The sequence below is a fragment of the Rhodamnia argentea genome, chromosome 5, assembly GCF_020921035.1.
Source record: "Rhodamnia argentea isolate NSW1041297 chromosome 5, ASM2092103v1, whole genome shotgun sequence".
NCBI classification, from domain to species: Eukaryota; Viridiplantae; Streptophyta; class Magnoliopsida; order Myrtales; family Myrtaceae; genus Rhodamnia; species Rhodamnia argentea.
Genome location: NC_063154.1, coordinates 25,122,264 through 25,150,134, shown reverse-complemented (window position 1 = coordinate 25,150,134; position 27,871 = coordinate 25,122,264). Strand labels below are relative to the sequence as shown.

At 39.3% G+C, this 27,871-nt stretch overlaps 3 protein-coding genes across 3 annotated transcripts; 2 read left to right on the top strand and 1 right to left on the bottom strand.

Moving 5' to 3' along the window:
• Nucleotides 1-30: 30 nt before the first annotated feature.
• Nucleotides 31-6,830, bottom strand: LOC115725858. The gene is made up of 12 exons (XM_030655503.2): nt 6,649-6,830; nt 6,115-6,264; nt 5,858-6,040; nt 5,304-5,386; nt 4,939-5,137; nt 4,477-4,598; nt 3,448-3,514; nt 2,561-2,611; nt 2,096-2,148; nt 1,730-1,940; nt 723-893; nt 31-201 (listed from the first exon to the last, which is right to left on the bottom strand). Exons 1-12 carry the CDS (start codon nt 6,742-6,744, stop codon nt 142-144), a joined length of 1,446 nt encoding a protein of 481 aa, XP_030511363.1. The 5' UTR covers nt 6,745-6,830; the 3' UTR covers nt 31-141.
• A 1,185-nt stretch (nt 6,831-8,015) lies between these two features.
• LOC115725857 (zinc finger CCCH domain-containing protein 5) lies at nt 8,016-15,070 on the top strand. Its single transcript, XM_030655500.2, has 9 exons — nt 8,016-8,510; nt 8,846-9,004; nt 9,132-9,269; nt 9,360-9,518; nt 11,664-11,756; nt 11,997-12,113; nt 12,407-12,481; nt 12,606-12,829; nt 13,969-15,070. Exons 1-9 carry the CDS (start codon nt 8,073-8,075, stop codon nt 14,570-14,572), a joined length of 2,007 nt encoding a protein of 668 aa, XP_030511360.2. The 5' UTR covers nt 8,016-8,072; the 3' UTR covers nt 14,573-15,070.
• Nucleotides 15,071-16,106: 1,036 nt separating this feature from the next.
• Nucleotides 16,107-25,887, top strand: LOC115725855 (DExH-box ATP-dependent RNA helicase DExH9). The gene is made up of 14 exons (XM_030655497.2): nt 16,107-16,699; nt 17,109-17,309; nt 17,386-17,604; nt 17,881-18,219; nt 18,619-18,723; nt 19,384-19,494; nt 20,054-20,304; nt 20,649-20,772; nt 21,824-22,106; nt 22,183-22,337; nt 22,521-22,670; nt 23,336-23,568; nt 24,563-24,827; nt 25,103-25,887. The coding sequence occupies exons 1-14, from the start codon at nt 16,448-16,450 to the stop codon at nt 25,379-25,381; spliced, it is 2,967 nt and encodes a 988-aa protein (XP_030511357.1). The 5' UTR covers nt 16,107-16,447; the 3' UTR covers nt 25,382-25,887.
• Nucleotides 25,888-27,871: the final 1,984 nt, after the last annotated feature.

The following is a 27,871-nucleotide window of genomic DNA, read 5'->3' as shown; positions in this document are numbered from 1 at the left end:
CGAGCGGCGACATCAATAAAGTGGAAGTGGTCAACTAATTGATCTGTAAATTAGAAACGATTTCAAGCGTATACGAAGTGATAATATTCATAGAGATGTCCATATACCACAACCACACATGGGACTTTCTTCGGCGTGTTTCTACTGTATGTCTTCTTTGAAGGGTCCAGAGTCCTGGATCAGCTTCATCACAAGTTTGACCTGCAGATGAGGAAAAATTCTGATTACGCTGGCGGGAGATTTTAGGTCATACGTGGTTTAATGTTACTCTTTACTTTCATCAAAGGACAAAGGTGCAATCAAATGAAGTGGCCCTACCACTGTACAAGGAGGAGATAAAATCTATTTAGGAAAAAGCCAACTGAGGTTCTAAAACATGGTGTCCAGCTTCACTGCCGGGGGACCTTCTGTAATATGGTGACGTTACATGGACTTCGTTTTATATCAACTTAGCGAACACCATTAAAGAATGCACTGGAACAGATAGAGAAAATGAAAAGGCAAGTGTTCAGCATCAACAATGACAATCATCTATTGTGATGTCTCCTGCTATCTTCTTTGCGACCTCATTACTAGTTGAACCATCACAAGAAACATTGGAATTGAGAAACGTTCTTTTGCTATCACGCATCATGTGAGAAGGATCAAATATTAACCGCAACACGATCATAACGCAATTTATAAATGATTTGTTCCATCACGAAAGCTCTTTAGTAATATACCTGAGTCGCCTCGCGCGCTACAAATTCCTCTATGGCCTTGCTGAAATCTTCATCCAAAAGGTAGTGGCAGCTGTAAGTGGGTACAGGCATATAACCTCGCTGAATTTTGTGCTCGCCCTGAGCCCCTGCCTCCACTGTTTTCAAATTAAGCTCTATGGCAGCTTCTATTGCCTGTTACGTAAATAGAAGAGAATAAATATATTGTTCCAAACATGATAAGCGCATGCTTCCACATCACAAGAACTATTATCCTCAAATTGCAAATCTACCACTTCCTCTTTCCTCTTCATTTGTTTTTGTAACACTACTGCAAATTTGTTGACGGGAAATTTTTCATTATCATAGAAGGACTATTATAATGTAGAGAAAAGCCTTGTCAGCTTCTGGAATGACATTTCTAGATATGCCCATGCCTTTTCAGCAGCACTCTTGCATCAAGTCGTTATTTAGAGCAGGAGAAGATAATCAACCATGGGAGAAGGCCTAAGCAAAGATATTTATCTTAGCTGCCGTTTCTGTCACATAGACCCACCTATGATCATCGCATAACGCTACCTTTGTTCTACAACAATATAGCTCCCCAATTCTTCAAAGAACAAAACTATACAGAAGCAGATTCAGAAACCGAATGAATGACATTTATTTCATGATTTAAAATTAAAGACCCAGTCCTTGTGCAAAGCATATTCACACATTCTAGTATTCCTACTTAGGGAAAATTTACATAATTCTAGAGAATCGGCTGCCACTTCAAATTGACAATCTCTTCCTCCATTTAGCTTGCACTTACAGTTGATATCTTGTTCATGCTTTTGCTATATTAAAGTCTCTAGGTGCACATGGGTCAGCAAATCCATATCATGCAATTAAGTCATTAGTTCACCCTTGTCAACTAAGGTTAAATGAATTTCACTTTTCGTAATACGGCAATAAGCACCCAAGAAAGAACTTCCATATCTAGTGTATACCACACTCACAGGAGTTTTGCATGTTAAACAGACCCAAACCTGGTAATAACAAGCTTCAAAATGTAAGCTGGGATAATAAGCTTTGGGATGACATCCCCAGAGGCGTCCATATACAGTATCTCCACCTATAAGATTAAGGGCTCCTGCAACAAGTTCATCCCCTTCTTCAGCTACAACCAGTAACACTTGATCTCCCATTTTGGATCCCAAGTTATGAAAAAACTCTCTCGTCATATAAGGGCTGCCCCACCTAAATGAACATAAGCAACAAGACATGATCTACTTAAGCTTCTCATATCATATAAAGATGTCTATGAATACACACAAGAAGCAAGGACAACAATTGACAATACTGATTTTCTGCAAAGTAAAAAAAAAAAAAACAGGCAGTCACTGGACCCATACTTGTTATCGGTGGTGTTCCTGTAGAACGTATAGAAAGAATCCCAGTGCTTAGCCTGCACACACAATCAAAACCAAGAAGCTCAGGTCATGCATTTTCACAAAGTGAAGGTATTAATTCAGGAGTAAGTTGTAACAGAAGAGGAGTCACATATTGATAATCACATCTAAGAACTACTCATCTAAAAGCTCGAACCAGCAGACAGAAAGCTGCTACTACCATCTAAACTCAACCTACTAATAGTACTTGCGAGTTGAGACATAGTATAGTTGTTTATACTTCTCTAGACACAAAGTAGCCAGTCTTTCCCTTAACTAGTTAATCAACTAGTCTCTATTCACACTAATATCAAATTGAACCAGCTGGGCTATATATGCAGTATGAAAACTTCTTTAACCTCACATAATTTGGGTAGGATAGGCTCAAAATCTTCCTTGAGATCCTTTTGCCCTGATACTTGTACTTACCTTTATTTCATTCCCTCGAAGCCGCTTCATCGTCAAGTTTTGGGCAGAAATCTGCAGAAACCATTCAATCCTATGAGCAAAAGCTTGTGTGCCCGAAAAGAAGCAAACCATGTCAAATTTGACACTGCAAGATGCAAAAGATAATAACGCAAACTGATTTTTGATAAAATACCATAGTATGCCAGCAACGAATTCTGATAACTTAATGGGAAATTTGATTTTCTGTCGGTGCTATTGACAAATTTGATTTCAACAGGCATAAGAAGAAGTTAGTACAACATGAAGGTTCATGTGTGCTCTCTTTTCCTAGTTAGTATAGGTACAAATACAGTTGATACACAATCAGTGATATATTGCATGATACATTTGTAGAAACTAACAGAGATAGGCATTAGAAATGATCAGTGTATATAATACTTCCCCATAACTCATGTCATAGAAAAGTTGTTACTCAACTGTTCATATTTCACTGCTTTGAAGCATCTTCAGCAATTAGTCAGTTTTCCAGTTGTCCTAGAAGCTTAAGTTCCAGTATAACTCTTTACTTCAGTAGAGTGAATTTCAGCAAATGCATAAGGTCGGTCAGCATTATATCCGAAATTGGAATGCAATCTCCATTAAGCATCAGTCTAAGAGTGCTAGTAAAATTTCTATGAGCATTTAGTGAAGATTGCCGAAACATATGTAGTTCCATAATAACTACTTTCTTGATTTTCCGTGACAAGCATACATATCAACACAGTTAACTAAAAATTTCATCCAATTTTCAAGCATGTATTTATGGAATAAAGAGCTAAGAGCAAGATTGACAGGAATTTCTAGGTGGGAGTATCTTCCCAAAATAAAAGAAATTCCCAAAAAAAAAAATAGCATTTGGAGAAACTAACCTTCTTGCGCTCCTGACGTATATTTTTCCTTTTGTTCTGCTTCAAGTCCATCAAAAAATCATCAAAACTGTGGCACAGACAGTGAAACTTCAAGCATGTACCTTTTGCATGCAAGATAAACACAAGAAACGTAAAAAGATCAAAAGTTGGCAATCCAAGTAAATTTAAGACACGACTCACTCAGAGAAGTAATGCTGCACTCATATGCTAATTGGTAGGATTCCAAAGGAAATTGATTCGCGCACAATGTCAAAAGGAGAAAATTGGCAGCAGCATCACATGCAATACTTTAAACAAAAGCTGCATTTGACCTAGATGACTTTGGTGAAGCATTTATGGCTAATGACTTCCCGTGACATGCCATCTAGATCAAACAGAGATAATGCCATTCAACTCCCAAATACTTTTGACCCCCACTGACTAATGTACTTGAGTGAACTTCTACAGGCTAATGATGAGATTTGATCATGCTTCTTTCTAAACTGCTAGTTTTGCTAATTCCGAACAAGTATTTTAAGCTATATGCTACTTTTAACATAATGATACTGCGAGAAAAGCCTTATGAAATTTCAAATATCTAGTCAAATAAAAACTTAAAAAGTTAAATTGACTGAGAAACTAGAAATATTACAGGCACACCTATTCTAATTAGCATTGAGTCTAATCTTTCAGCACTTGTATGCTTAGTATTTTACTTGTGTAAATACAGATAAAAGATGTGTCTTTGTTTCCCTCCTACTAAAAGAATATATGATTAAATACTTGTCTGGACCATTAAGAAAATAAGCACATAGCTGGAGGTTTGTTGCCATGTTATCTGGATTCTACTTCAGATGGTTTTGGCTGCAGCCCTCGAGGACCTAAAGAGTAACAGTCCACAATGTACTATTACACTTAAGATGAAGATGAGTCTCCTGGGTCGTTTCATTCCCGAAGGTGAAGGGGGAAAACCCAAAAGTCGAAGTCAATGTATCCAGCAGGAGTAACATCAGGCTCAGCTATAATTTCAGCATTCATTTTGCCACTCACCATGTATAGTTTCGATTTCTCCAATGGTACTGCATTCCTAGCCGCTGTAGAAAACCCTTTTCCTTGAGGTTGTGCCATTCATTCTCAGAAGAAAATGTGATGTGAATTGACGATACCTGGGACTGTTGTCGAGGATATACAGCAAATTCAGAACTACTGCTGATCAAAACATCAGATTCACAGTTCAGGAATTTCTATCTTAAAGTAAGCCACAGCTAGCCACAACTTTCCCACTTGTTTGGCAAATAACTAAGTTATTTCTCGTTTTCGAGAGTACCATACATATAGAAATGAGCCCTAAATCATACTCTAGTGCAACACCAGCCAAGGGAAAAGGTCCAAATACTTGATGGAGTACAAACAAAGCCAAATGACAGAAGGAAACTGCGATAAAAGTTTGGCCATTACATGGATGCAACCTCATATTTCACTATGGACAACCACGCATCTGTTATCACGTACCTTAGCAACCAGATTCTTTAAGGTGTCTACTACAATGCCAAAAACTTGATCCTTATATAAGGAATCACGAAGTAGAATCCGAGGACCAGTTACGGGGGTAAAAGGCACACAACACTGGTACTTTGGATAGTATCTTGAACCATAACCGTAGTATGCGTCTGCCCAAGAATGGTCGAAGACAAATTCACCATACGAGTGACTGCACATCAACATGAAAAATGAGAGTGAAACCAACCCATAGAGCTCCTTGAAGATTTTGAAAGTTGTTCAATTTAAAACTATTCATGACGAGCATAGAAAAACCTATCTAATTGAAGTTTGGAGAGAAAATAAATGTAATCCTAAGAACAGATAAGAGGGAAAACCTTTTAAGATAAAGTGGAACAACACCTATAACAGTCCCAGATTCATCCTTAGTAACAATATGCCGTGGCATCCATCCTGTTTCCTGAAAGCAATTAAATAGATCAAAAGAGTATTCAGGAGAAGCTATTCATCTTAATAGCATACTAACACCGAAAGAAATCAGTTAAAGAAAAATAGGAAGAGAAACCAAATCCTAACCCGATAGTCCCTCTTTGGTCAATGACACTTCACAGCTTACACAAGTAAAAGGAACATCTATTTTACTGTCTAGCAGAGACTCCAAAGGAGAGTCATCACTCTCAAGACAGAAACCAATAGGGCTGTTAAACTATTGGACCAAAAACCATCAGGGACACCCCAGTAGTAGTGTGCGACCAATTATCAGTGAAGAAGGAATCAAGGCTAATTATTTCAAGGACTCCATGATCAACAAACTTGTAATTCCAATTCTTTGCCATAGAAGGAAATACCAATCCTCCAATCCTTTTCTCGAGGAAAAAGCGGTAGAAATTACGAAAAGAAGACCGATTTAGAACAGAAGGCAAAATGTCACCTTCACCGCAGAGTTAGACTCCTCCAAACTCGAAAGAAACCCATGCGAAAGAAATGGATTATATTTCTCAGGGCCAGTAGCATCAAGAGCACATGCATCCCAATCACTTGATGAAATCTCACTTATGGAAGAAACAACCGAGAGCGATATCTGCTTAGGTCTCGACTCTGTTGTCGAGACATCCTGCACCACATGATCACCAGAAGGGTATTACACAAACTCGGAAACCGAAAAAATGTGCCCATATGACAACATACCTCAGCGCCCGAAGTTGTCAAAGTATAATCACCGAGGGAAAGATCAACAGTTTCTCGAGGCTCCAAAGACTTGTTCGATCTCCAGAACAGTGCACGAACTTCGGCGGCTCGGAATGACCTCCCACCACAGAGTCCGGATTGGGTCTTCCCCTACACGAAAAGGAAAGCATGCCTATTTCCCAATTATCAACCGACACTCCTCGAATCAAAACGCAATAAGCAAGCGGCGCAGAAACCTACATCGACGAAAGCAGAACAAAGGAAAGGAATCAAAGAGCAAAGCAGAAGAAGAAGAAGAAGAAGAAGAAGAAGAAGAAATGAGAAATCGTCGTAAACTTGAAGAAGCAGGCGCGGGAAACATAAGAAATGAAGCATCTTCTCGATGCAAAACATTCGGATTCATTCATGAAGACCGCAAAAAGCAAACTACATGGAAGACGCGGCGGAGTCAGCACAGAAACTTAGCAAAGCCGAAGCTTTACAAGAAACAAGAATCGCCCACTTAGAGAGAGAGAGAGAGAGAGAGAGACTGACGGCGAGAGGAGGAGGAGGAGGAGGAGGAGGAGGGAAGCGGCCGAGGAACGGAGAGCGGTTGCGGTTGCAGAGGCTCGCCGTCGCTGCCACGGCCATCCTCTCCACCGTCGCCAATCACACTTTCTTCCTTCCTCTCTCTCTCTCTCTCTCTCAGTCAGTCCCCAGCTAAAACTGAAAGCCAAGCAAAAGAACGGCGGCATGCCACGTGGCACGTCCGTACCATTTTTGGATTGCGCATCAAATCAAATCGCGACCGTTGATTTTTGTATATAAATAAATCAGTCAGAATTTCATATTTATTGTGTTCTATTGCTCGGTCCCGACGGGAAAATAGTACTGCTGATTCGTAAAATTGAAAAACACGGTTTCAAAATTTTTGCTCGTAATTTGAATTTTTTTTTACCGGTAAAAGGCTTTCCTAAAAGTTAAAATGCGAATGCCAATGATTATTTTCATTTTATTTTATCTATCCATATCTTAATATAAATCAAACTCTCGAATTTCGGCACCTATCCCAACTTTATCGTTATAACCTCACACCTATAATTGAGACCGAAGTGATTGAGCGTTGAAATTGATTTTTTTTTTTTCCGTTTGGAGTCGAAAGATCTCGATCATACTATGCAAATATTCTTTTAGGTTGAGAGAAAATAAGATATAGAGAATTATAAATTTTTTAAATTGTTAAATAACCTATTAAGAGTTCTCATCTCGCAAAAAAAAAAAAAGATTTAAATTTGAGTAGTTATCTGCTTTGTCCATTTTGTTTTATCTCTAATCTCGGTTACCTTGGAATAGATATTCTCTCTCTATTCCGTGCACACGCATAAAAATATTATGAATTTTTAATTCAATTCCTTCTTCAAATATTGTTAAGTTTCAAATTTACATGTGCTTTTTAAAATATTTTCTTTTTGAAATTTAGATGTATATTGATTATATATAATTAGTTATAAAAACCTCATCCGATAATAGTTGCCTAGGAAGCACCGACACTCTTCGAAATAGGATCGACACGTAGTCAGCACTCTAGACATGCCAACAACATGTGAGTCTAGTATCTCAATATACCGTTTCGAAACGTCCATAGTCAATTTTAAAAATTTTCAGTAACTTAAGGGTTAAAAAATAAGTTTATTAATAAGATATATATTTAAATCATATATTCAGTTACCTTTACAATCAATATAACGAGCCAACTAAAAAAAATCTAATCTTCAATCCTAAAAGAAAATGAAATTATATATATATATATATATATATATATATATATATATATTAAAGATGACGTATCGGCGCGTCGACGTTCGTTGCTGCTTATTAGTTGCACGCATCCTCCGTATGCCCCTTCACTGTCGAGAAAACCCGACGCTGGAAGACCTTTTCCAGCGAAGTGTTTTGCTTAGGAAATAGACTGAATTCACATGGCGGAGCCAATTTCCGAAGAAGACACAGACGATGGCGGAGGAGTAGGAGGAGGAGGAGGAGGAGGAGGAGATACGACGGCGACTTGCGACGAGCGGAGACAGCCGGCCATGGAAGGGTCGTGGCCCATGAGCAGGAAGGAGAAGAGGAAGGCGGCGAAGAAGATGAAGAGGAAGCAACTGAGGAAGGAGGCCGCGGCCAAGGAGCGGGAGGAGGAGGAGGCGAGGATGAACGATCCGGAGGAGCGGAGGAGGGTCGAGCTGATGGAGAAGGAAGAGGAGGAGCGGAGAGAGAGGGAGAGGAAGGAGTTCGAGGAGAGGGAGAGGGCCTGGATCGAGGCGATGGAGAGGAAGAGGAAGGAGGAGGAGGAGGAGGAGGAGGAGGAGGAGGAGGAAGAGGAGCGAGCGAGGGCGCTGGAGGAGTCGCGGGGACAGCAGGTTCGTTCGGATTTTTCGTGGTTTTTCTTGGGGGGTTTCGCGTTCGTTCGTGCGTGCTTGCTGAGTTCGTGATTTTGGTGATTATTTCCTGAGGTGTCGCTTGAATGCGTACTACCTTCAACCGTTTGATGCTCTGAGCTTCATTATAATGTGTAACTATCTTTAAGCTGTTTGATGTTCTTGTTTTGCTTTTTTCCTACTCTTTTTTACTGTGTGCCAATGTTGGATTTCGCGGAGCAATCGTAGGAGCTGGACGGTGGTTTTTTGTTGGGTTTTCTGTAGAATCAAGTAAAGAAGATAATATTGGCATCCTTTTGTAAATGATCGATTGGCAGGTTGAGGACGAGGAGCATAACCGGGACGATGGTGATGATTGGGAATATGTGGAAGAAGAAGGGCCTGCAGAGATCATCTGGCAAGGAAATGAAATAATTGTAAAGAAGAAAACCATCAGGGTTCCGAAGAAGGGCTCTGACCTGCAAAGATTGAAAGAGGTAACTCAGAAGCTAGAACCTGTTTGTGTGTTTGAAACTAGGCATACATTACTTCCTAGCTTTTCTTCTCCCCGTGTTGCTTTTGGTTTGAATTTTGGATTTGAGGGGTCTGTATTTCGGCTGCCAGGATGCTGATAGACCGACCTCGAATCCTCTCCCTCCACAATCTGAAGCATATTTAGACTACAAGAATGCATCCACTATGTCAGCTCAAGAGGTGTTGGAAAATGTTGCTCTCCAAGTGCCTAATTTTGGGACTGAGCAGGTATGTTATTATGATGGTCATATGTCTAGTTACGTTTTTCTGGGCTGATTTGTTGACATTTTTTCGTGTTCTGATTTTTGCTCATGGCAGGATAAAGCTCATTGTCCTTTCCATCTGAAGACTGGAGCTTGCCGGTTTGGTCAGCGATGCAGTAGAGTCCACTTCTATCCTGATAAATCATGCACACTGCTAATTAAGAACATGTATAATGGTCCTGGCCTTGCATGGGAGCAAGATGAGGGGCTTGAGGTCGGTTAATGATGCCTTCATCCGGTTCATGTATCCTGAGAATTCGTATAGATAGCATATTGAAAGACCCTCTTATGTGCACTTACCTAGATACTACTCTTTCCTATCTCTTGTTTTATTTCAGTCTCTTTAATGACACATTCTTGCTTCTTGAATTTAACCTCATCATGTCATCGTAGCTGCACTTCCATGCATTTTTGTTGATCATTGACAGATACATATTTTAACGCAATGTCTGATATAACGATTCTCTCTTTTTCTTGGTTTCTGTAAAATTATTTTTTTTAGGATTGCTCCCCCAGTTAATCTTATCAGCCCATAGTAATCTATATGCTGACATATCAATTAGAGGAGCGATCTTGCAGCCTCAATGCTGTCTGACTCATCTTTGGCAATTAGTGAACTGGTCGGTTGCAATGAATTAATTTTGATAGTTGGAAGATTTGTTTCAATTGGTGAATATGGCTTGCCCTGTTTTTCAAACTGAATTCATTGATCGGCTATAATTTTCTTGTAGTCTGGGTACATGGAGATCTAGATTCAATGAAAGTTTTTCTATTTCATTGCTCCTTAACGCTTCATTAGTTTTTGTGCGGATGCCATGGGATGCTGGAATTGTTCTTCTGATAAGAGCTGTTGCTGCTAAGGTGTCAGCTTGCAGACAGCTATACCTTCTAATACATGGTTTGCAGCTGACTTTTCTGTTCTTTGAGATAGATGTTTTGGAAGAAAGAATCGGGTTTGTTGATTGGTTATTTTGGTCTTTTGAGAAAAAATATGGAATCTAATTAATGAATCAACACTAATGTACGGTGACTAGGTTGTCTTACTTTTTATTACTCTTTTTACTTGTAGGGTTTATCTTTTATTCCATCATGGTTAATTCAAACATCATGCTGGCATTGGCTTTTTCTAGTTCTTCACCTATTGGTGTTAGATGCTTGGACGATGTTTTCTCTATTTAATTATTGAAGGTGATAAATACCGGTACAGCTGTCTAAAAGTCACGTTGCGAAAGCCCTCTGTAGAAGTCATATACAATGTTTGAATACCTCTTCATCACTCTAGGGATTGGCTTTCTCCCATTGTGTAAATGCTCATGCATTTACTGATTCCCGAGAGTAATGTCTGACAAAGAATACATCTGATATTGATACTCTGCTAACATGAGGAGATTACTTGCATGGAAAAAGGCTGTGAAGTTCAGTCACGTGTTTTAGAGATACATCATTGTTCCTTCATCCTCCTTCTACTTCTGGTGAACAAACTACTTAGCTGCTGCTTGCTGTTTTCATTCTTATCCTGTATGACTACAGCCGTCCTTCATATCTCTTGGAATACTCTGGGATGATTCTGACTATAGATTCTTCAAGTGGGGGGCAAGGTGTTAGCTACTGAACGCTCAATTTACTCCAGCTACTGCGGAGTTGTTAGCATGAAATTGGACAGCTTTAATAAGTTCAGGCATCTTGTAAAGGCTTAGAGTTTTCCCCTGTATTTTCATGATGGAAGTCTTCCAATAGATTGAAGAGGAAGTAATATTTGAGCTTCCCATGACCAGAAACTATCCTTATCACTTCTCTTCTGCGTCTTTGGATGATTATCCACCCCAGGTTCTCTTCTTCTGTAATAGAATGACCGATACTGGCATGAGTTTTTCAGACATGAATCTTTGGATCTGAAGCTACCAGGTTTGTTTGAAGTGATTATTCTTATTGCCGAGACGCTAGCATGAGTTTTCCAGATGCCAAGCAGTTAGGGTGTCTCAAGTTACCACGCTTTGTTTGAAGTGATTATTCTCGCTACCCTATTAATTCCCATAGAATATTCAATCATTAGCCACCAAACATCGAGTCTGAAAAATATACAATAGACAGGAATGCAGCTCTTAAGGGCCACGTTTTCCTTATCCTACCCCTTGCTGATCCAGCAAAATATTGAAGTATTACAGAATTGGAAACTGAGGATGTGTAATTTTGCTCATAAGTGCAAAAGCAGAGTATTTAAAGGTTTTACTATTCGTCATTTATAGGCAAACCACTCTTCCTCCAGTTGACCTTGAGGCTTACAACTACTACTACTATCATTAGCATACTCTTAGGATGATCTAGCCAATTTATAATTACCTGTTTTTACTCTTTTCAGTACACAGACGAAGAGGTTGAACGCTCATTTGAGGAGTTTTATGAGGATGTTCATACAGAGTTCTTGAAGTTTGGAGAAATTGTGAATTTTAAGGTAATGTAATCTGTTCACAGCTGTTATTTTTCCAATTTGCAGGTCTTGATATTGTTATCAAGGTGGTAATGAACTTTGAGGGTAGTTAATCCTTTTTAAGAATTCTCTCTGGCTTTTGGGTTTTTCTGCATTTCTCGTTCAAGCTTTTTGAATTATAGATTCATCTTGTGGAAGCCTGGATCTTGGTGTCGTGTATGCTTCTATGCAATCTTAGATTCACAAATCTAATTCTTATCTCAGGTTTGTAAAAATGGTTCATTCCATTTGAGGGGAAATGTTTATGTACATTACAAATCCATGGATTCAGCTGTGCTGGCTTACAATTCTATTAGCGGCCGATTCTTTGCTGGCAAACAGGTATTTCATACCCTAGTTGGATGGGTCTAGTATAGCAATTAAGCAAGAAGGGAAGGGAAAAAGCGTCCAGTTCCGTAAACTCCTTCAAGTCTGCAATTAATTTGATATTAACATTTAGTAAGTTTTTCTGGTTTGTGACTAATTTGGGTGGAAGCTCTAGTAGTCTGTGTGGTAGGTGTGAATAGTAACTTTAGTAGTCTCTACGTGCTTTCATGTTCCCATAACTATCCTCTTGACCATTTCATCTTTTTCTTGAGCGGAGTTAATGGAGTTGGATGTTCTTTTTTGAACAGGTAAAATGTGAATTTATCAATGTTACAAGGTGGAAAGTCGCCATCTGTGGGGAGTACATGAAGTCAAGGTTCAAGGTATGGCAATTCTTGTGATTTTGTTGCTGTCATGTTATTCTGTGTCTTGTATTTTCTCCAGGATGTCAATGATTATTATTAATTACCAATTGTTAATTAAGTTCCTATCTTTGATACTTGACAGACATGTTCCCATGGAACTGCTTGCAATTTCATTCACTGTTTCCGCAATCCGGGTGGCGACTATGAGTGGGCTGACTGGGATAAATCGCCTCCTAAGTACTGGGTCAGTAAGATGGCTGCTTTATTTGGTCATTCTCTGGAAAACTATCAAGAGGAGGAGAAACTACCAGTAAATGTGGATCGACGGAGAAACTCTAGCAAGAACATCAGCTTTGATTCAAAGAGGTTTGTTTTCTCTTCGTTGTATGTGCGGTACACGTGGGAAAAGCCCTTCGTAAGAAAAGTGGTTTTGTAGTAAACCTGAAAATCAAAAATCAAAATCTTTAACCATCTATTATTTTCATCAACAAAATTAGATTGTAGTCTCTCAAAACGCCTCAAATTTCTCTCTCAATAAATCACTTTTTAACCATATTTAAAGTCACAATAATACTAAAATCTCCAGAGGTGTAACTTGCTACAAGTACAATTCCTGTAATAACATGTTTGCATGCACATCTCCACATCATGTAATCTGTTTATTGATTCCTGCACTAAATTCCTCGTAAGTTAATAATGGATGGAGGAAATTAGGAGTCCTTAGTTCTTTTGTGGGGTTCACATATTTCTCTCACAAATCGTGGGTCCTTTGGATTCCTTACTTCTTTTGCGTGAGTGACGAACCTTTTAGACAAAGGCTAGCACACAAGTATGATAGCTGAGATTTCCATGTTTTTGCAATACTACATGTTATTGACATTATAGGCCATTAAACCTTTAGGATTTAAGAAAGTGGGACACGAGTAAGTGCATGAGGACAACCTCTGTGTCCTTACGTGATTTTCATTACAGAGTTGTAGTAAATCAGCTGTTTAGTGAAAAAAATTTATTTGAGCAACTGAAATCTAACATAATGGCATTTGTCACTCCTTTTCCACTATTGTTAGGAGTCTGGGACACGTATATTTTTTTTTCCAACCAATTCCATGTTGTCTAGTTGTCAGATATCCGTCGACATATTGGCGCTTTTAAAAAAAAAAAAAAACTCACGGCCACTTAAGAAATTAGATTGATTGTACCTACTTTTTGTAAACCTGCCTAAGCTTCATATGAAGATACATCACGGATAAAACAGATAATGATATACGAAGATTTTGGGGAAGCGCTTCGGAACAGGTGTGATCTCAACTGTTATTATGATCAAAATAAATGGATGCATGTTGTTCTTTGTGCTATTAGCTAGCTTTGGTTTATTAGTCAATCTGGCTGTGATTCTTATCTTCATCTTGTGATGAACGGTTGGTGGTTTTTTCATTGGTGTGACTTTATGGCATCTATGGTATATAAAGCTGCATCTCCCATCTGATTTTCCTTATCGCTGGTAGGGGCAGCACAAGGAGATCTAGATCAAGGGAGAAGGATTACTTGAGATCTGGAAGATCCGAAGAGCGCCATAATGAGAAAAAAGGCATTCGAAATGCAACACATCAGGAGCGTGATGAGGAGCAGATGAAGTTTAATGACAAGAAAGAAAAGATGAACCTCAAGAACCGTCATCGCAGCCATAGAAGAACCCCTCGAGATGAGGATGGTCATCGAGTCGGAGTTGACACAGATGAGGAAAGGTGGCATGTCGATGCGAGGAAACTCTCAAGACATCGGAACGATTCAGTTTCTCCGGATGAAAACGGGAACATCAAGAGGACAAGGTATTGTGTTGAATCTGACGGAAGTAAATCAGACATGGATGAGGATGAAGCAGCACATCGTGCCCGTTCTAGAAGACATACTAAAAGGCACAAGACAATAAAGCTTGAGGACAGATCAGAAAAAAGCCATGGCACTGATTTCCCTCCACACCATTCTCGCAGGGACGGACATGATGGTTACAGCAAGCATAGAAGCTCGAGAAGCAAAAAGAGATCTAGATCCAGCGATAATGATTCAATGTCCTACGATATTCCAGAACGTTGGGATCCAGAAAATTAGACTCGAGGATTCAGACCGAGATTCTGAGAGGTTTCAGAGGGGTGTAGGTAGGCAAAGTAGATGTGCTGGAGTGGCTGAAGCTTGTGATGCCGATTTAGATTACCATGATATCCGTTAAATTGATTAAGGATTTTTTCTATAATTATCTTCTGAGAAGAGGCACACTCCCTAGAAAGCAAAACTGTCGAGGACAATTTTGCCATGTGAATAATCTCGGGAAATTTTGTGGGGAGACTTGTTGATGAAGGAGATCAGGGGACAGAAGTCAATCAAGCCATGGGAAACGCTCACATAGTCCCAACCGAAGTACGGATTCTTGGGAACAGCGTCCGACCTGCCTGACCTTTTGCCGAAAAACCCCATGAAAGTACAACAGTTGAAGAGTTGGAGCGAGCCTTGCATAGTCTTTTAACTTTTGGTGCAAGTGTTCCAGTCTTCTTGGTCGCCCTACTCGACTACATAAAGAAGCTGAGTTGAAGATTCACTTCATAGCATCCAGAGAAAAGTTGCTAGTGAGAGCTTTGTCAAGAGAATAGCGGTGGGACTCTATTTGGGAGTCCTGTGTGAAATTCCTTCTTATGGCCATGAGTATTCTCTGTTTTATTGCTGTAGGCATGAAAAAAATGTACAAAGTTCCAGAGTTTGACTAATTTTCATTTGCCCCTTGGGAGTGGATTCAGATGAAATACTTGCACTCCATGCGCATGAGTGTTGATTGGGAGACGGTAATGTGATGGAATGACCTATCATCGATTCTTAACTCTAAACGGATACACCCATCAACTGTTACATATCATCAAATTTGGCAATTTTACAGTAAAATTTAACGGACTAATGAAGAGTAAATTTGTCACAAATATACTAGTTTTGGATTTTTGTTAGTCAACAATTAGTTTAGGGTAAATTTATCACAAGTATACCAACTTGTGATTTTTTGTATTATTTACTCTTTGTGGGATGATCCGTACATGTAATATGGAACCACTTTCAAGCTTCTCTTGAAGGGCACATAGTTATAAACATCTCAAAGCTTTTCTTTTTCCTCTAAAAATAATTATCCAAACTAAATGAGGCAAAACCGCGCTGTCAAAAAGTCACCCGAACGCTACACTTTTGCCAATCATGCGACGGCCTTGAAACTCAAACATGACTGCAACCATTCAATGGGTCATACAGTCTAAGACACATTTGAGATATTTAATTCTTATATTTTAAAATATATATTCACATCTAAATGTATCTAAATAGAATGGCATTTTAACTTGTAGGAACTAGATGTGCTTTAAGCATGTTATAAACGGATTGAAAGATGTTAATGGCATAAATTATTTGTGAGTTCGAGGGAGCTAAGTGTAAGAATTTAATGTGGAGGGTTTAAACGTTTGGGGAGACTTGAGGGGTAAAATAAATGAATCTTATAAAATTCATGGCTCAATGTGTAATAGTGAGAATCTCGGGGGCTAAAGTGTAATTAGGAGAAAATAGGACGGTGGATTACGAATGTGAAGAGTTGAAGACGGTGCGTTTTAAGCAGCGTGCTTATGCTCCTCTCTCTCTCTCTCTCTCTCTCGCGTTGCCGCCGCCGCCGCCGCCGCGCCTCCATTACCGCTGTCGCGGAGGTTGTGAGAGACCACCGTGTCTCTTTGCTTCTCAAGAAACGTCCAAGTTCACTTCTTTCGTGGCGTCTCTGAAAGCAAAGAGAGAAGCAGCCTCAAGCACCACGCTCGTCCTTCCACCTCCTCTCTCTTTTGGAAGTTGCGGTAGTGTCTGCGAATTCCCCATCAGTCTGCCAATCCCTCAACTCGTGATACAACTCCATCCGCTGCTTACTTTGTGGAGGGTTTCAAGTTTGAGTCAGTTGGATTAGAAGTGCGAATGGGGTCGTTGAAGAGAAAATCGATCGGAGACTCGGGTGACGAAGCCCTGCATCCCCCGAAGCAGCTGCGAGATAGCGCCGACGAGGCCGTGGCTTGCGTGCACGACGTGTCGTATCCGGAGGGTCACGTTCCGGAACCGCGCTCGTCGAGTTCTCAGGATCATTCGAAGCCAGCGAAGGAGTTCCCTTTTACGCTCGACCCCTTCCAGTCCGAAGCTATCAAGTGCCTCGACAATGGCGAGTCCGTTATGGTAGTTTACCTGTTAATGTTTTTGGTTCAGATTTTTAAAGGGATTGGTGCAGTTATTGACTTGCTTCTTGTCTGTTCATCCTTGGAATGCATAGTTCATGCTGCTTTTAGTATTCTTTTTTTTTTCCTTGGAGAAGCATGTAAATTGTGTCTACTGGAAATCTTCATATTAGTATGATTGGTTGATTGGATGACGTCTCGATGAATTCATCTTTGAGCTTTAAATAATCGAGTAAGTTTTACTTTGGATGTCTTGTATGAGATATGCTGGGTAATCTACTTGGATAACTGATACATTGTGGTTTGAAACTGCATTAACAATCAGGTTTCTTTTTGTATCATTAGTACTTGTAGCTTTAGCATTTTCTCTTTGTTAGGTGATTTTATGATATGATTCTATGTGGTTGCAGGTGTCAGCCCATACGTCAGCTGGTAAAACAGTTGTTGCACTATATGCTATCGCCATGTCCTTGCGGAATAAGCAACGTGTCATATATACATCTCCCATTAAGGCACTGAGCAATCAGAAGTACAGGGAGTTCAAAGAAGAGTTCTCGGATGTTGGCCTTATGACTGGGGATGTAACCATTGAGCCTAATGCTTCTTGCTTGGTATGCTTTGGGTTAAAGTGGATGTGTTCATTTTGCTAATAAAGTGTTCTGGATTTTGAAAGTACTTTTGCTTTAGGTAATGACCACTGAAATTTGGCGGAGTATGCAATACAAAGGATCAGAAATAATGAGGGAGGTGGCTTGGATAATATTTGATGAGGTACATTACATGCGTGATAGGGAGCGAGGTGTGGTATGGGAGGAGAGCATAGTTATGGCGCCGAAGAATTCTCGCTTTGTATTCCTTTCAGCAACAGTGCCCAACGCCAAAGAATTTGCAGACTGGGTTGCGAAGGTTGTCCTGGACATCCTAATGATATTATCCACTTTAAATTGTTACTTTTTATTAACCTTTAAATTTTTTATGTTAATGGGACCTGGGTAAATATTCGGGAGTGGGCGGGATTGATAAGCATGGGAGATGCAAAAAACCAAAGTAATTTGTTGTATAAACATTAAAGCTGGGAACATGTGGTCTAAATTTTCAAATTATTTTCTGTTATTCTTCTTTCCAGTTCCTATATTTCATAAGCATGTGGACCCATATCAAGGAAGTTGTATATAATTGCAGGTACACCAGCAACCATGTCATATTGTTTACACTGATTACCGGCCAACACCCCTTCAGCATTACATTTTTCCTTCTGGAGGTGATGGTCTGTACTTGGTGGTGGATGAGAATGGAAAATTTCGTGAAGATAGCTTTCAGAAAGCTTTAAATGCTTTGGTTCCAGCTGGTGAGAGTGATAAGAAAAGAGAGAATGGGAAATGGCAGAAGAGTTTGGTGACTGGTCGAGTTGGTGAAGAAAGTGACATATTTAAGATGGTGAAAATGATCATTCAACGTCAATATGATCCAGTAATATGTTTCAGCTTCAGCAAAAGAGAGTGTGAATTTCTTGCCATGCAGGTAAATGTTTGAGCTAGTTATAAATGACAAAGCACAATAGTGTAGGAGGATCCATGTGACTGACTTCTTTTAGTGGGAAAAGGCTATTTTGTTGTTATTGTGGTAGTTGCAATCAGCATTTGAAGAACAATATCATGATTTTTTTGCATAACAAATTGCAAGTTTTTCAGCGAAACGTGTTATAATGGAGGTGTTTACATGAAGTGAGCAGTACAACTTTTCCTTGAATTACAATGATTTTGAATTTGGCACCATTAGATCATGTAGGAATCAAATTGATTTGACTCTGTTGGTTTGGTTTATCCACAATTTTCTTTTTGTCTTGAACTGCAACTGCACTGTGATGTGAACAATTCATTTCTTCTATGTGGACATGATGGTTCTTGCCTTCTTGTTTAGATGGCTAAAATGGATCTCAATGAGGAAGATGAGAAAGTGAACATAGAAACCATCTTTTGGAGTGCTATGGACATGCTTTCTGATGATGATAAAAAGCTTCCCCAGGCAAGTGTTTTTGCAGATCTTTTAATAAGAGTTGTTCAGCTTGGCCCAACCACTTCACCACCTCCACCGAAAAGGAAAAGAATTAAAGAAAAGGAGAAAAGTTCGTGTTCAAATGCTTGAGCTTGATTATTCATCTGTTATCATCCATGTGCTAATTGATAAGTCTTATTCAACTTGGGAGATCTGCTAGCTCTCTTTATTTGGTTGAAGACACTGCAGTGGGTAGAATTTAGCGTGCAGTAGTCACTAACAGTTTTCTTTCTTGTTGGGCACTTTGTCTTTTAATTTTTCTTGTCAATGTCATATTTTCTGATTTCTCTTTACTACTACAGCTAGATAGCCTAGTGATATATGGAAGATATCTTGTATACTCACCATGACTCCCAGTAATTAGATTTTGTATCTGTAGAGGAGACTTGTTTTATTTTAATGTCATCGTTATTTCTTGTTGGTGATTTGGATGTAAGCTTTATCGAAGAAATTTGTCCCTTCGACCGCCTTGCGGAAGACTCTCTTTGCCCTTAAGAATATGTTCCTGTTTCCCCACTTATACTGTGAAACTAATAAGAGGCAGTGGATACAGTTTTGACTCCTGAATTCCTTTCGCCAGTGTAAAGGAATGTCACCCTAATAGTTATTTATCTTTGTTATGTTGTGCAGGTTACAAATATGTTGCCCCTCTTGAAACGTGGGATTGGCGTGCATCATTCTGGCTTGCTCCCGATTTTGAAAGAAGTTATTGAGATCTTATTTCAGGAAGGGCTTATTAAGGTTGGTAGTGAATATCATCGATTACTCATTCTTCCAGGGGCTGTTTTCCTTGCGGAGTATATTTTATGCTTAATTAGTGGCTGTAGCTCTCTATGTTCACCCAACTTTGCTGTTTTAACTAACATCACTGGACCTGTAAATGATGAACTCCTGACATGATCGATCATATTTTTGTCCAGCATCAATTCTAGTATGTTTAACGAAGTTCGCATTGCTTCACAAATACGGTGGCAATGTTGCAATTTACGTCATAGTTAGTTACCTGATTTAGCTCTCTGATCTGTAGTCTCCCGTTAAATTTTACTGACTAGATATCTTGTTAGCTAAGGTCTTCCGCTTACATTTATGATGGAAAGTTAGAATGTGATTATGGAAAAGAGTGTGGATGATGGTTTTAGCACTTAAAGTGCTTTGTGCTTTGTGTGCAGCGGGTTTTCTGCTCCTTGGATGGCTTTTCATTTCCTGTTTATTTGTTTTCTATTCACACCTGATATTCATTTTAAAAAGCTCTATGGTGGCTGAGCCCCTCAATATCTAATTTCCTTGTTACTTCCTGTAGTGTTTATTTGCTACGGAGACCTTTAGCATTGGTTTGAATATGCCTGCAAGGACAGTCGTGTTCACAAATGTGCGAAAGTTTGATGGAGATAAGTTTAGATGGATTTCTAGTGGAGAATATATTCAAATGAGTGGCCGAGCTGGTCGTCGAGGTATTGACAAACGTGGGATCTGCATTCTTATGGTAGATGAAAAGTTGGAACCTTCCACTGCAAAGATGATGCTTAAAGGAAGTGCTGACAGTTTGAACAGGTATATCAATTCTGCTGTAAGTTTTGGTGTGGGAACTTGCTAACTTAGGTGTAACAGTTTGCATAACTAGTTTCAAAAAGTCCCATATGCTTCAGCATTTTCAGTTATGTGGGCAATGACTGGTAGGTGTTGTTTCCAAATTGATTGCACATTCTGTTGATTATGTATTCTCCCTCATTCCTATTGAGAAAAGTGTGGCTGTGATATTTTCAATCTGATAATGCGATGTTTAACTGATAGGATTTGTTTCCGTAAGCTTTTTTTTAAGCCTGGCGTCAAAAGCTTCTGTCTTTTTGGCACCTGATGTGATATCTCTATTGACACAAGTTTCATTTGTGTTTCAGTGCATTTCATTTAAGCTACAATACCCTTTTAAATCAAATGCGTTGTGAGGATGGTGACCCCGAGAATTTGCTTCGAAATTCATTTTATCAGTTTCAAGCTGACCGTGCTATTCCTGATCTTCAGGTGAGCTTTCAGTTGAAAGTATGCCTGGGCATATATATTCTTTATTATTTGTTGAGTATCCCGAGGATTTGCTTGTAATACTGTCATTTTGGAATCTTTGCTCTATATGGATGTAATAATTCAAAGAATTAGCAATTGTGGGCAGCACATTATGCTCAGCCTATTGGCAAAAATTATACCTATGTTGATTCTTCTGACTGATACTTCTTAATTTTTAATGTGGGGACGAGGATGGATAATTCATTTGGTTGATCTGTGATTGATATAGCATTATAATTGGTGAGTCCGATCTGCTTACTAATCAGTTTGACATTTGAGGGTCTCAAATATTAATGTCCTTGTTCATGGGATTGTTCGTACATCTGCATGGTAGATGGTTATGATAAGTTGATCCTAACCCTGAAAGTTCATGTCGGTGATGGGAAAAAGGAATAAATTAGTCCTTGTTAGTAATTTTGGTCATGCTGAGAAGCAGAAAAAGGAAAAGGAAACCCCTTCTCCAAACATTAGGTTTAAAATAGCAAGAAGTTTTGATAGTAGCGTGTTGAACTCTGTTTACAAGGATGAAGGATTAGATCAGTTAAGTCTTCATTCATTCATGAGTGTAGAGAGAGATGCAACAAAACTGATAGTCGATACTAGAAGCAAAAGGAAACATTCTCGGGACTCTGGTGTAGTTGAGCAATTTGTTTGATTAAACTTTTATTCTTTTTTCATAAAATCTGTACTGGAGTCCGAGTAATTTTTTGTTATTACCATTAAATGCAAATGCTGCTGCTGATTTGGTGTTATCGAGGCACCGACCTATCACAAATCTTTCAAATAGATTAAACTTTGATCATATATTGCACATTCTGCTATTGATCTCAGCTTATCCTTTAAAAGGCTTGTGTTCTTTCGTGTTTGTGGATTTAATTGATTTACGCTTTTTTCCCATGAGCCAACTTATGTTTGATTGACTGCTTATGAAATGATGATTGGATCTCAATTTGTATATGGATAAGTTGATAATGCAAAGTGGCATGAAGCTAAAGGGATGTTGTATTTGCAGAAACAAGCAAAGGACCTTGAAGAAGAGAGGGATTCAATTGTTATTCAAGAAGAAGAAAGTTTGAAGAGCTATTATGATCTGTTACAGCAATATAAGAGTTTGAAGAAAGATGTCCGTGACATTGCACTCTCTCCAAAGTATAGCTTACCTTTCTTGCAACCTGGTCGACTGGTGAGTATTGAGTGCACTGCCAGTGATAAAAGTGGCTCATCTTTCTTGACGGAGGACCAGGTGACTTGGGGGGTTATAATCAATTTCGAGAGGGTGAAAAGCCCTTTAGAGGGTGAGTCACTCAGTATTTTTGTGAAAGTGTTGCTTTCTTCTGCAGATACCTCACTATGTATTTATGAATTATCCAGATAGTGGAAGCTCAAAACCAGAAGATTCAAACTATAAAGTTGACGTTCTGACGAGATGTGTTGTGAGCCGAGATGGAGTTGCAAAAAAGTCGATAATTATTGTCCCACTGAAAGAGCCTGGAGAACCGGCCGTTGTTTCTGTCCCTCTTTCCCAGGCAATGCCCTTATCTGCTGCCATATTTTGTTCTCTCAGTTTTCATTTTGCTTGTTGGTGCTCATAATGATTTGCTTTTGTAATTGCCTTGTCTCTTGGGATCTTTTTAGCTGACATTTCAATTAACTTTTTCTCAAGCAATATCTGTTGTAGTTTAGCTCATTTTCATCTCCATAAACAACAGATTAATAGTATAAGCAGTGTTCGTTTGATCATACCAAAAGATCTTTTGCCATTGGAAGTTCGAGAAAACACTTTGAAGAAGGTGTTGGAAGTTCTTTCAAGATTTGCGAAGGAGGGGATGCCGCTGTTAGATCCTGAAGAAGACATGAAGGTATACATCCTTGGTAACCTGTTTGCTTCAATATTTTGGGTAGGTAAAAAAAAGTAGGGTGTGCAGACCATCTACAGAAAAACAATTGCATGACATGAGATCGATGTCGGCTTTAACATCTGCAGATCGCTGTCATCTTAATCTGATACTCATGCCATACTACCAAAAATAATCTCAATTTACTACTTTAGTGTGCCAGGAAGGAAAGGTTCATCTGCCATATCTGAATATCTGCTTTCTCGTTGCCACTTAGGGAGACCTTGCCCTTTCCTTCCCCTTATTTGACTCAACTTCGGGCCACGGTCTTTGTGAAGTGGAATCCTGAAACTCCTTTTTTATTAACTTGGTTCTGCTTGTTTTTTTCCTTGTGGGCTTTATTTCTTGTACAGTTGTGGGTTATCACTGCCCTGACCTTATTTGCTGGCAGTATGCCTTATAGGATATAGATAGCCCTATCTTTTTATATATAAGCAACGTAGTTATTTAGAACCCAATGGATATGGTATCCATCATAATATTACTGTAGTCATCATCCTTGAGGTTGTGTTGCTTTCATTGCGTCATTAATTGCCATAGACATCTTCAAGGACAGCTTCCGCTGTAAATTTAGTATACTTATTATTTATTTGTTTTGTTTAATGTTGCATTTGCTTTGTCTTTTCAAGGTCCACAGTAACTCGTATAGAAAGGCGGTTAGGAGGATAGAGGCCCTAGAAAGCCTATTTGACAAGCATGAGATTGCAAAGTCTCCACTTATTGAGGAGAAGCTCAGAGTTTTAAACAGGAAGCAAGAGCTGACAGCCAAGATTAAGTCGATTAAGAAAGCCATGCGCTCGTCCTCTGTATTGGCATTCAAAGATGAACTTAAAGCGCGAAAGCGCGTTCTTCGTAGACTGGGGTTTGTATTTTTCCTCCATCTCTGCCTTTTAGATTCCCTTTCCTTCTGTAAAAATATCTTCCTGGCCCTTTGTGATGGCGTCCAGTATCTTTGCTTTAAAGTTATTTTATACAGATCACAGGCTTTTAGGAAGTAAAATTGTTGTTTATGCTGAGTTGCATCTAATTATTGGTCCCATTGTGTCCTTAAAAAGTGGCCCTAAATGAGCTTGACGAGCTTTTGTGATAGTTTTTGTGCAACCTTTTTCTTACTTCTGTTTGTTTGCCTTCGATTTTTTGCTTTCAGGTTGCTTACAATTTACTGTAATTCAAAACTTCATTTTGCTTATCATATATATGCGTATGCAAGTGATTGCTCTAGTAACATGACTGTAAGCATACTGCATCCTTACCTCATGAGAACTTTTCGGAGTATCTTTCCATGGATCGTATAACATGAACGGAAAGCCAGCTTGACTTTAAGCAGACCATCCCTCATCTTTTCGAAACATGATTAATGCAGGATTTGGGCAATGTTGTTCTCCTTTAGTGTTGCTACCATTATTTCTTGAATTCATGTAAACTTGATCTCCTACTGTTTTTTATTTTATCTTATTCACGGCTCATCTCCTATACAGGCACATGTTTTTGCAGTCATCGTTGGCCTTCTCATTTATGATTTATGGGTACCTATCAAGGTTCTTTACGTCATTGATGGATCTTTGTTATGAAGTAGAGACCACCTTCTTTCTTAATCCTAGGTGTGAAATTCAGCAGAATAATAGTAAAGCTGTCTACGAGGGACTGGGTTTGGTTTGGGAAAATGGAAGAAAAAGATTGATGGCATCAGTTGTGAATGCTCTCTGTTTCATGCTAACTCAGCTAACTGAATTTGTCTTTAATTGTATTAGCAGTGCTTTTTTCCGATAGTAAAATATAAGTGAGATTTATGTGACTTATTTTCCACCTTCAGAAACTCAACTACGGCATTTAATGCTTGACTGTACTTACTGTAGATATATCACAAGTGACAATGTAGTCGAGTTGAAGGGGAAGGTTGCCTGCGAGATCAGTAGCGCAGATGAGTTGACCCTGACAGAGCTAATGTTTAATGGTGTTCTAAAGGATGTGAAGGTGGAAGAAATGGTTTCGCTCCTCTCTTGTTTTGTATGGCAGGAAAAACTTCAGGATGCTACAAAGCCAAGGGAAGAACTTGACTTACTGTTTTTGCAGTTGCAAGATACAGCTCAGAGGGTTGCCAAAGTACAGCTAGAATGCAAGGTATCAAATTTTCTTTATTGAATACATAGTGGTAAACTTGATTGAATATAGAAATTCTCAGTTAAAGTACATTGGGTTTGTGCAAAAGTTACTATAGCCGAAGAGACACTTCGTAGATAATGAGGAGGACAATGCTTGTCATGAATTTTGTATGCTTATCATGGCATTTTATGGTCTGTTATTTCTCAATTCTCATCATAGCAATAAGTGCACTTGCAATGCCTTCGCCGTCTATCCAACATCCTATGTATTTTTAATGCCTTGTCATACCTCAGGTCCAAATTGATGTGGAAAGTTTTGTCAATTCATATCGGCCCGATATTATGGAGGCTGTATATGCTTGGGCAAAAGGCTCCAAATTTTACGAGATCATGGAAATCACACAAGTTTTCGAAGGCAGTTTGATCAGAGCGATTAGGAGGTTGGAGGAAGTTCTTCAGCAGCTTATACTAGCTGCAAAATCCATTGGAGAAACGGACCTTGAATCAAAATTTGAAGAGGCAGTATCAAAGATAAAGAGGGATATCGTCTTTGCTGCATCTTTATACTTGTAGTTCCCTGAAAATAGTATGTTTAGCTGAAGTGAGACCTAATGAGGGTGAAGATAACGATAGACCCACTGCATATGATCTGGTAAAATATGGCGGGTAATTCGTTGAGGAGATTGCTTAGCTGAGATGGAGACTTGTGTTCGCCAGCTCGAAACACTTGGAAAGCAACTTCTAGATTGACTGATCTATGTATTTGGCACAACCGACTCGATACTAGCAGCGGAGGCTATGGAAACTGAGATTGGACTCATATGACAGATATTGTAGCTGTAGACTGTCCAAGGGTGGGGTAATTATACTCCGGGGTAGATTTCCTGTTGTCCGTAAGTAGAAACGTATATGTGCTGTTATTTTTCTATCCCTTTTAGAAAAGGATGCCGTGTTTGATAGTATGTATGCTTTCTAGATGCGATTCATGCCAGAAATTTTGGGACTTTGCGTTGAGATAATTGAATACCATTCACAATTGTGTACATGAACAGGTTCAGTTGAGATGATTTTGGAGACAATACTCGGTGCTGCTCTATGCATTGTACTTCTCTTTTGGTTTATGCTCCGCTCCTCACTATTATATTTATACGCCGTGGGGAGCACCTATCGCACCACCCACCAACCCAAGATCGATCGGTTTGGGTTCGTCCCGGTAAACGGATCAGAAAATAGGATTAGAGGCTTGTCCGGTTGAGAGTGAGTAAGAAGACTACAAAACGAAGCTCTGCTATCACATTATGTCAATCAGCACAACACTGTGGCCTCGGCGAACATATTTAAGATATCTATTCTTCGGTTGTAGCGTTACATGCACGCCATCTCCTTACTAATCGCGCTTTATTTTAATCTGATATTAGTTATAATAGGACGCACGAGGAAGACAAGAAAAATGTATGAGGTCAAAAATTAAATAATCAATCAAACCAAACATGCACATCTAACGTGTACTTGTCACATAGTCACCCAGCATAAAATAACGAGGAAGACAAGAAAAATGTATGAGGTCAAAAATTAAATAATCAAACCAAACATGCACATCTAACGTGTACTTGTCACACAGTCACCCAGCATAAAATAACTAGCGGTACCACAACACCTGATTTATATTTATATAAGGTTACCCAGTTTATACTTCATATTACCAAAAAGGAAAACAATTGGGAAAGCAACAAACATCTCCTTTTGATCCATCATTCTTATCATTCAGTGTCATTATTGCCCTCACTGTTCACGACTACTACTACGCTAGATACCATCCAAAAGTGTCTCTCATGGCTCCGTCTTGTTGCTACAGAAAGTAAATTATCTAACAAAGCGATTACACCATACACTAGTCACTCAATCAAGCAACAACAAGAAGCCGCGACCTCCAGAAAAACGCACAAAATCACGACCATAGATAATCACCAAGTAAGATTAGATGAGGACTCTACTTTCATGTCAAATGACCCTTACCAATTTCATGAATCGCAAGCGCATGAGCAAGCACGTGATCCGTCATCACAAGACTCTTATTGGAAATCATGAATTGCAAGTCGTAGTCCCCATGAACCACACACGATTAGTCTTATTGTCATTGTTGAGTGGGACGAACCCATCTCATAGGACCAACCCATATCTTAGGACAAAACTCAACAATCAATTCTACGACCAACCCAGACCATTCGAAACCAATCCAGGCTTCACACTCCGCGCATCCAACGAATGCATCGTTAGGCTCCGACACACGGCTTTCCAATTTCCTTTCGGCTCCCACGGGGTATCTTCAGAACGCATCCGACGGAATAACGTTATCGGACATATTGAAGTAACGTGACATTACCGGACACAATGAAGTAACGTATCAATACCGGACAAAGCGATGTATCGCTTCTGATACCAAATACACTGAAATATCGGATTCAATTTCTCATTTATGCACACTCATTTGTCCGTTTTGATCTTTAATGCAACGACTCACCGACATATGGCTCACGCATGAATGAACAATCACAATTCATGGCATGCCACAGATAAGACGGACTTCACAACCAATGACATATGATCATGCCAAGATCAATTTAAACCATAGAACTTGCAAGCCGGACTCATTTTATAATGCCAGACTCTGCACAAAACCGACAAGGCATCCAAACACATGCAAGTCCATGGCCACATCATACACATCATCCGAGGCTCAAGTTACACTACAACAAATGCAATCCGGGTAATCCCACGCCATTATCAGACTTTCCAACAAGCCTAGATATCACTTTATCAATCTCATGTGACATACAAGCCGCAGGACTTCCCAAACATCCATCAAAGCATTCGGCCTCCACATGACATAGACATTCATTGCAATTCAATTCATTCAGACGACATGCAAGGTAATCAGTCAGTCATTTCGATCTACCCAAGATCCCAAGTCCATAGTTTAACCCATAGATTTAGCGTACAAGTCAACCATGAACATCCTCAAGCATCATAGCTACTTGGCCGAACACCCCTCCAGGAGTGAAC

Coding starts and splice junctions, on each gene's coding strand:
- LOC115725858 (XM_030655503.2), bottom strand. CDS start 6,744: ATGGCCGTGGCAGCGACGGCGAGCCTCTGCAACCGCAACCGCTCTCCG. Junction 3,515..4,476: donor AGAAATCGAAACTATACATG/GTGAGTGGCAAA, acceptor TCTGTGCCACAG/TTTTGATGATTTTTTGATGG. Junction 2,149..2,560: donor TTCGAGGGAATGAAATAAAG/GTAAGTACAAGT, acceptor TTGTGTGTGCAG/GCTAAGCACTGGGATTCTTT.
- LOC115725857 (XM_030655500.2), top strand. CDS start 8,073: ATGGCGGAGCCAATTTCCGAAGAAGACACAGACGATGGCGGAGGAGTA. Junction 12,114..12,406: donor GATTCTTTGCTGGCAAACAG/GTATTTCATACC, acceptor TTTTTTGAACAG/GTAAAATGTGAATTTATCAA. Junction 12,830..13,968: donor ATCAGCTTTGATTCAAAGAG/GTTTGTTTTCTC, acceptor TATCGCTGGTAG/GGGCAGCACAAGGAGATCTA.
- LOC115725855 (XM_030655497.2), top strand. CDS start 16,448: ATGGGGTCGTTGAAGAGAAAATCGATCGGAGACTCGGGTGACGAAGCC. Junction 18,724..19,383: donor ATGATAAAAAGCTTCCCCAG/GCAAGTGTTTTT, acceptor TATGTTGTGCAG/GTTACAAATATGTTGCCCCT. Junction 22,671..23,335: donor ATCCTGAAGAAGACATGAAG/GTATACATCCTT, acceptor TGTCTTTTCAAG/GTCCACAGTAACTCGTATAG.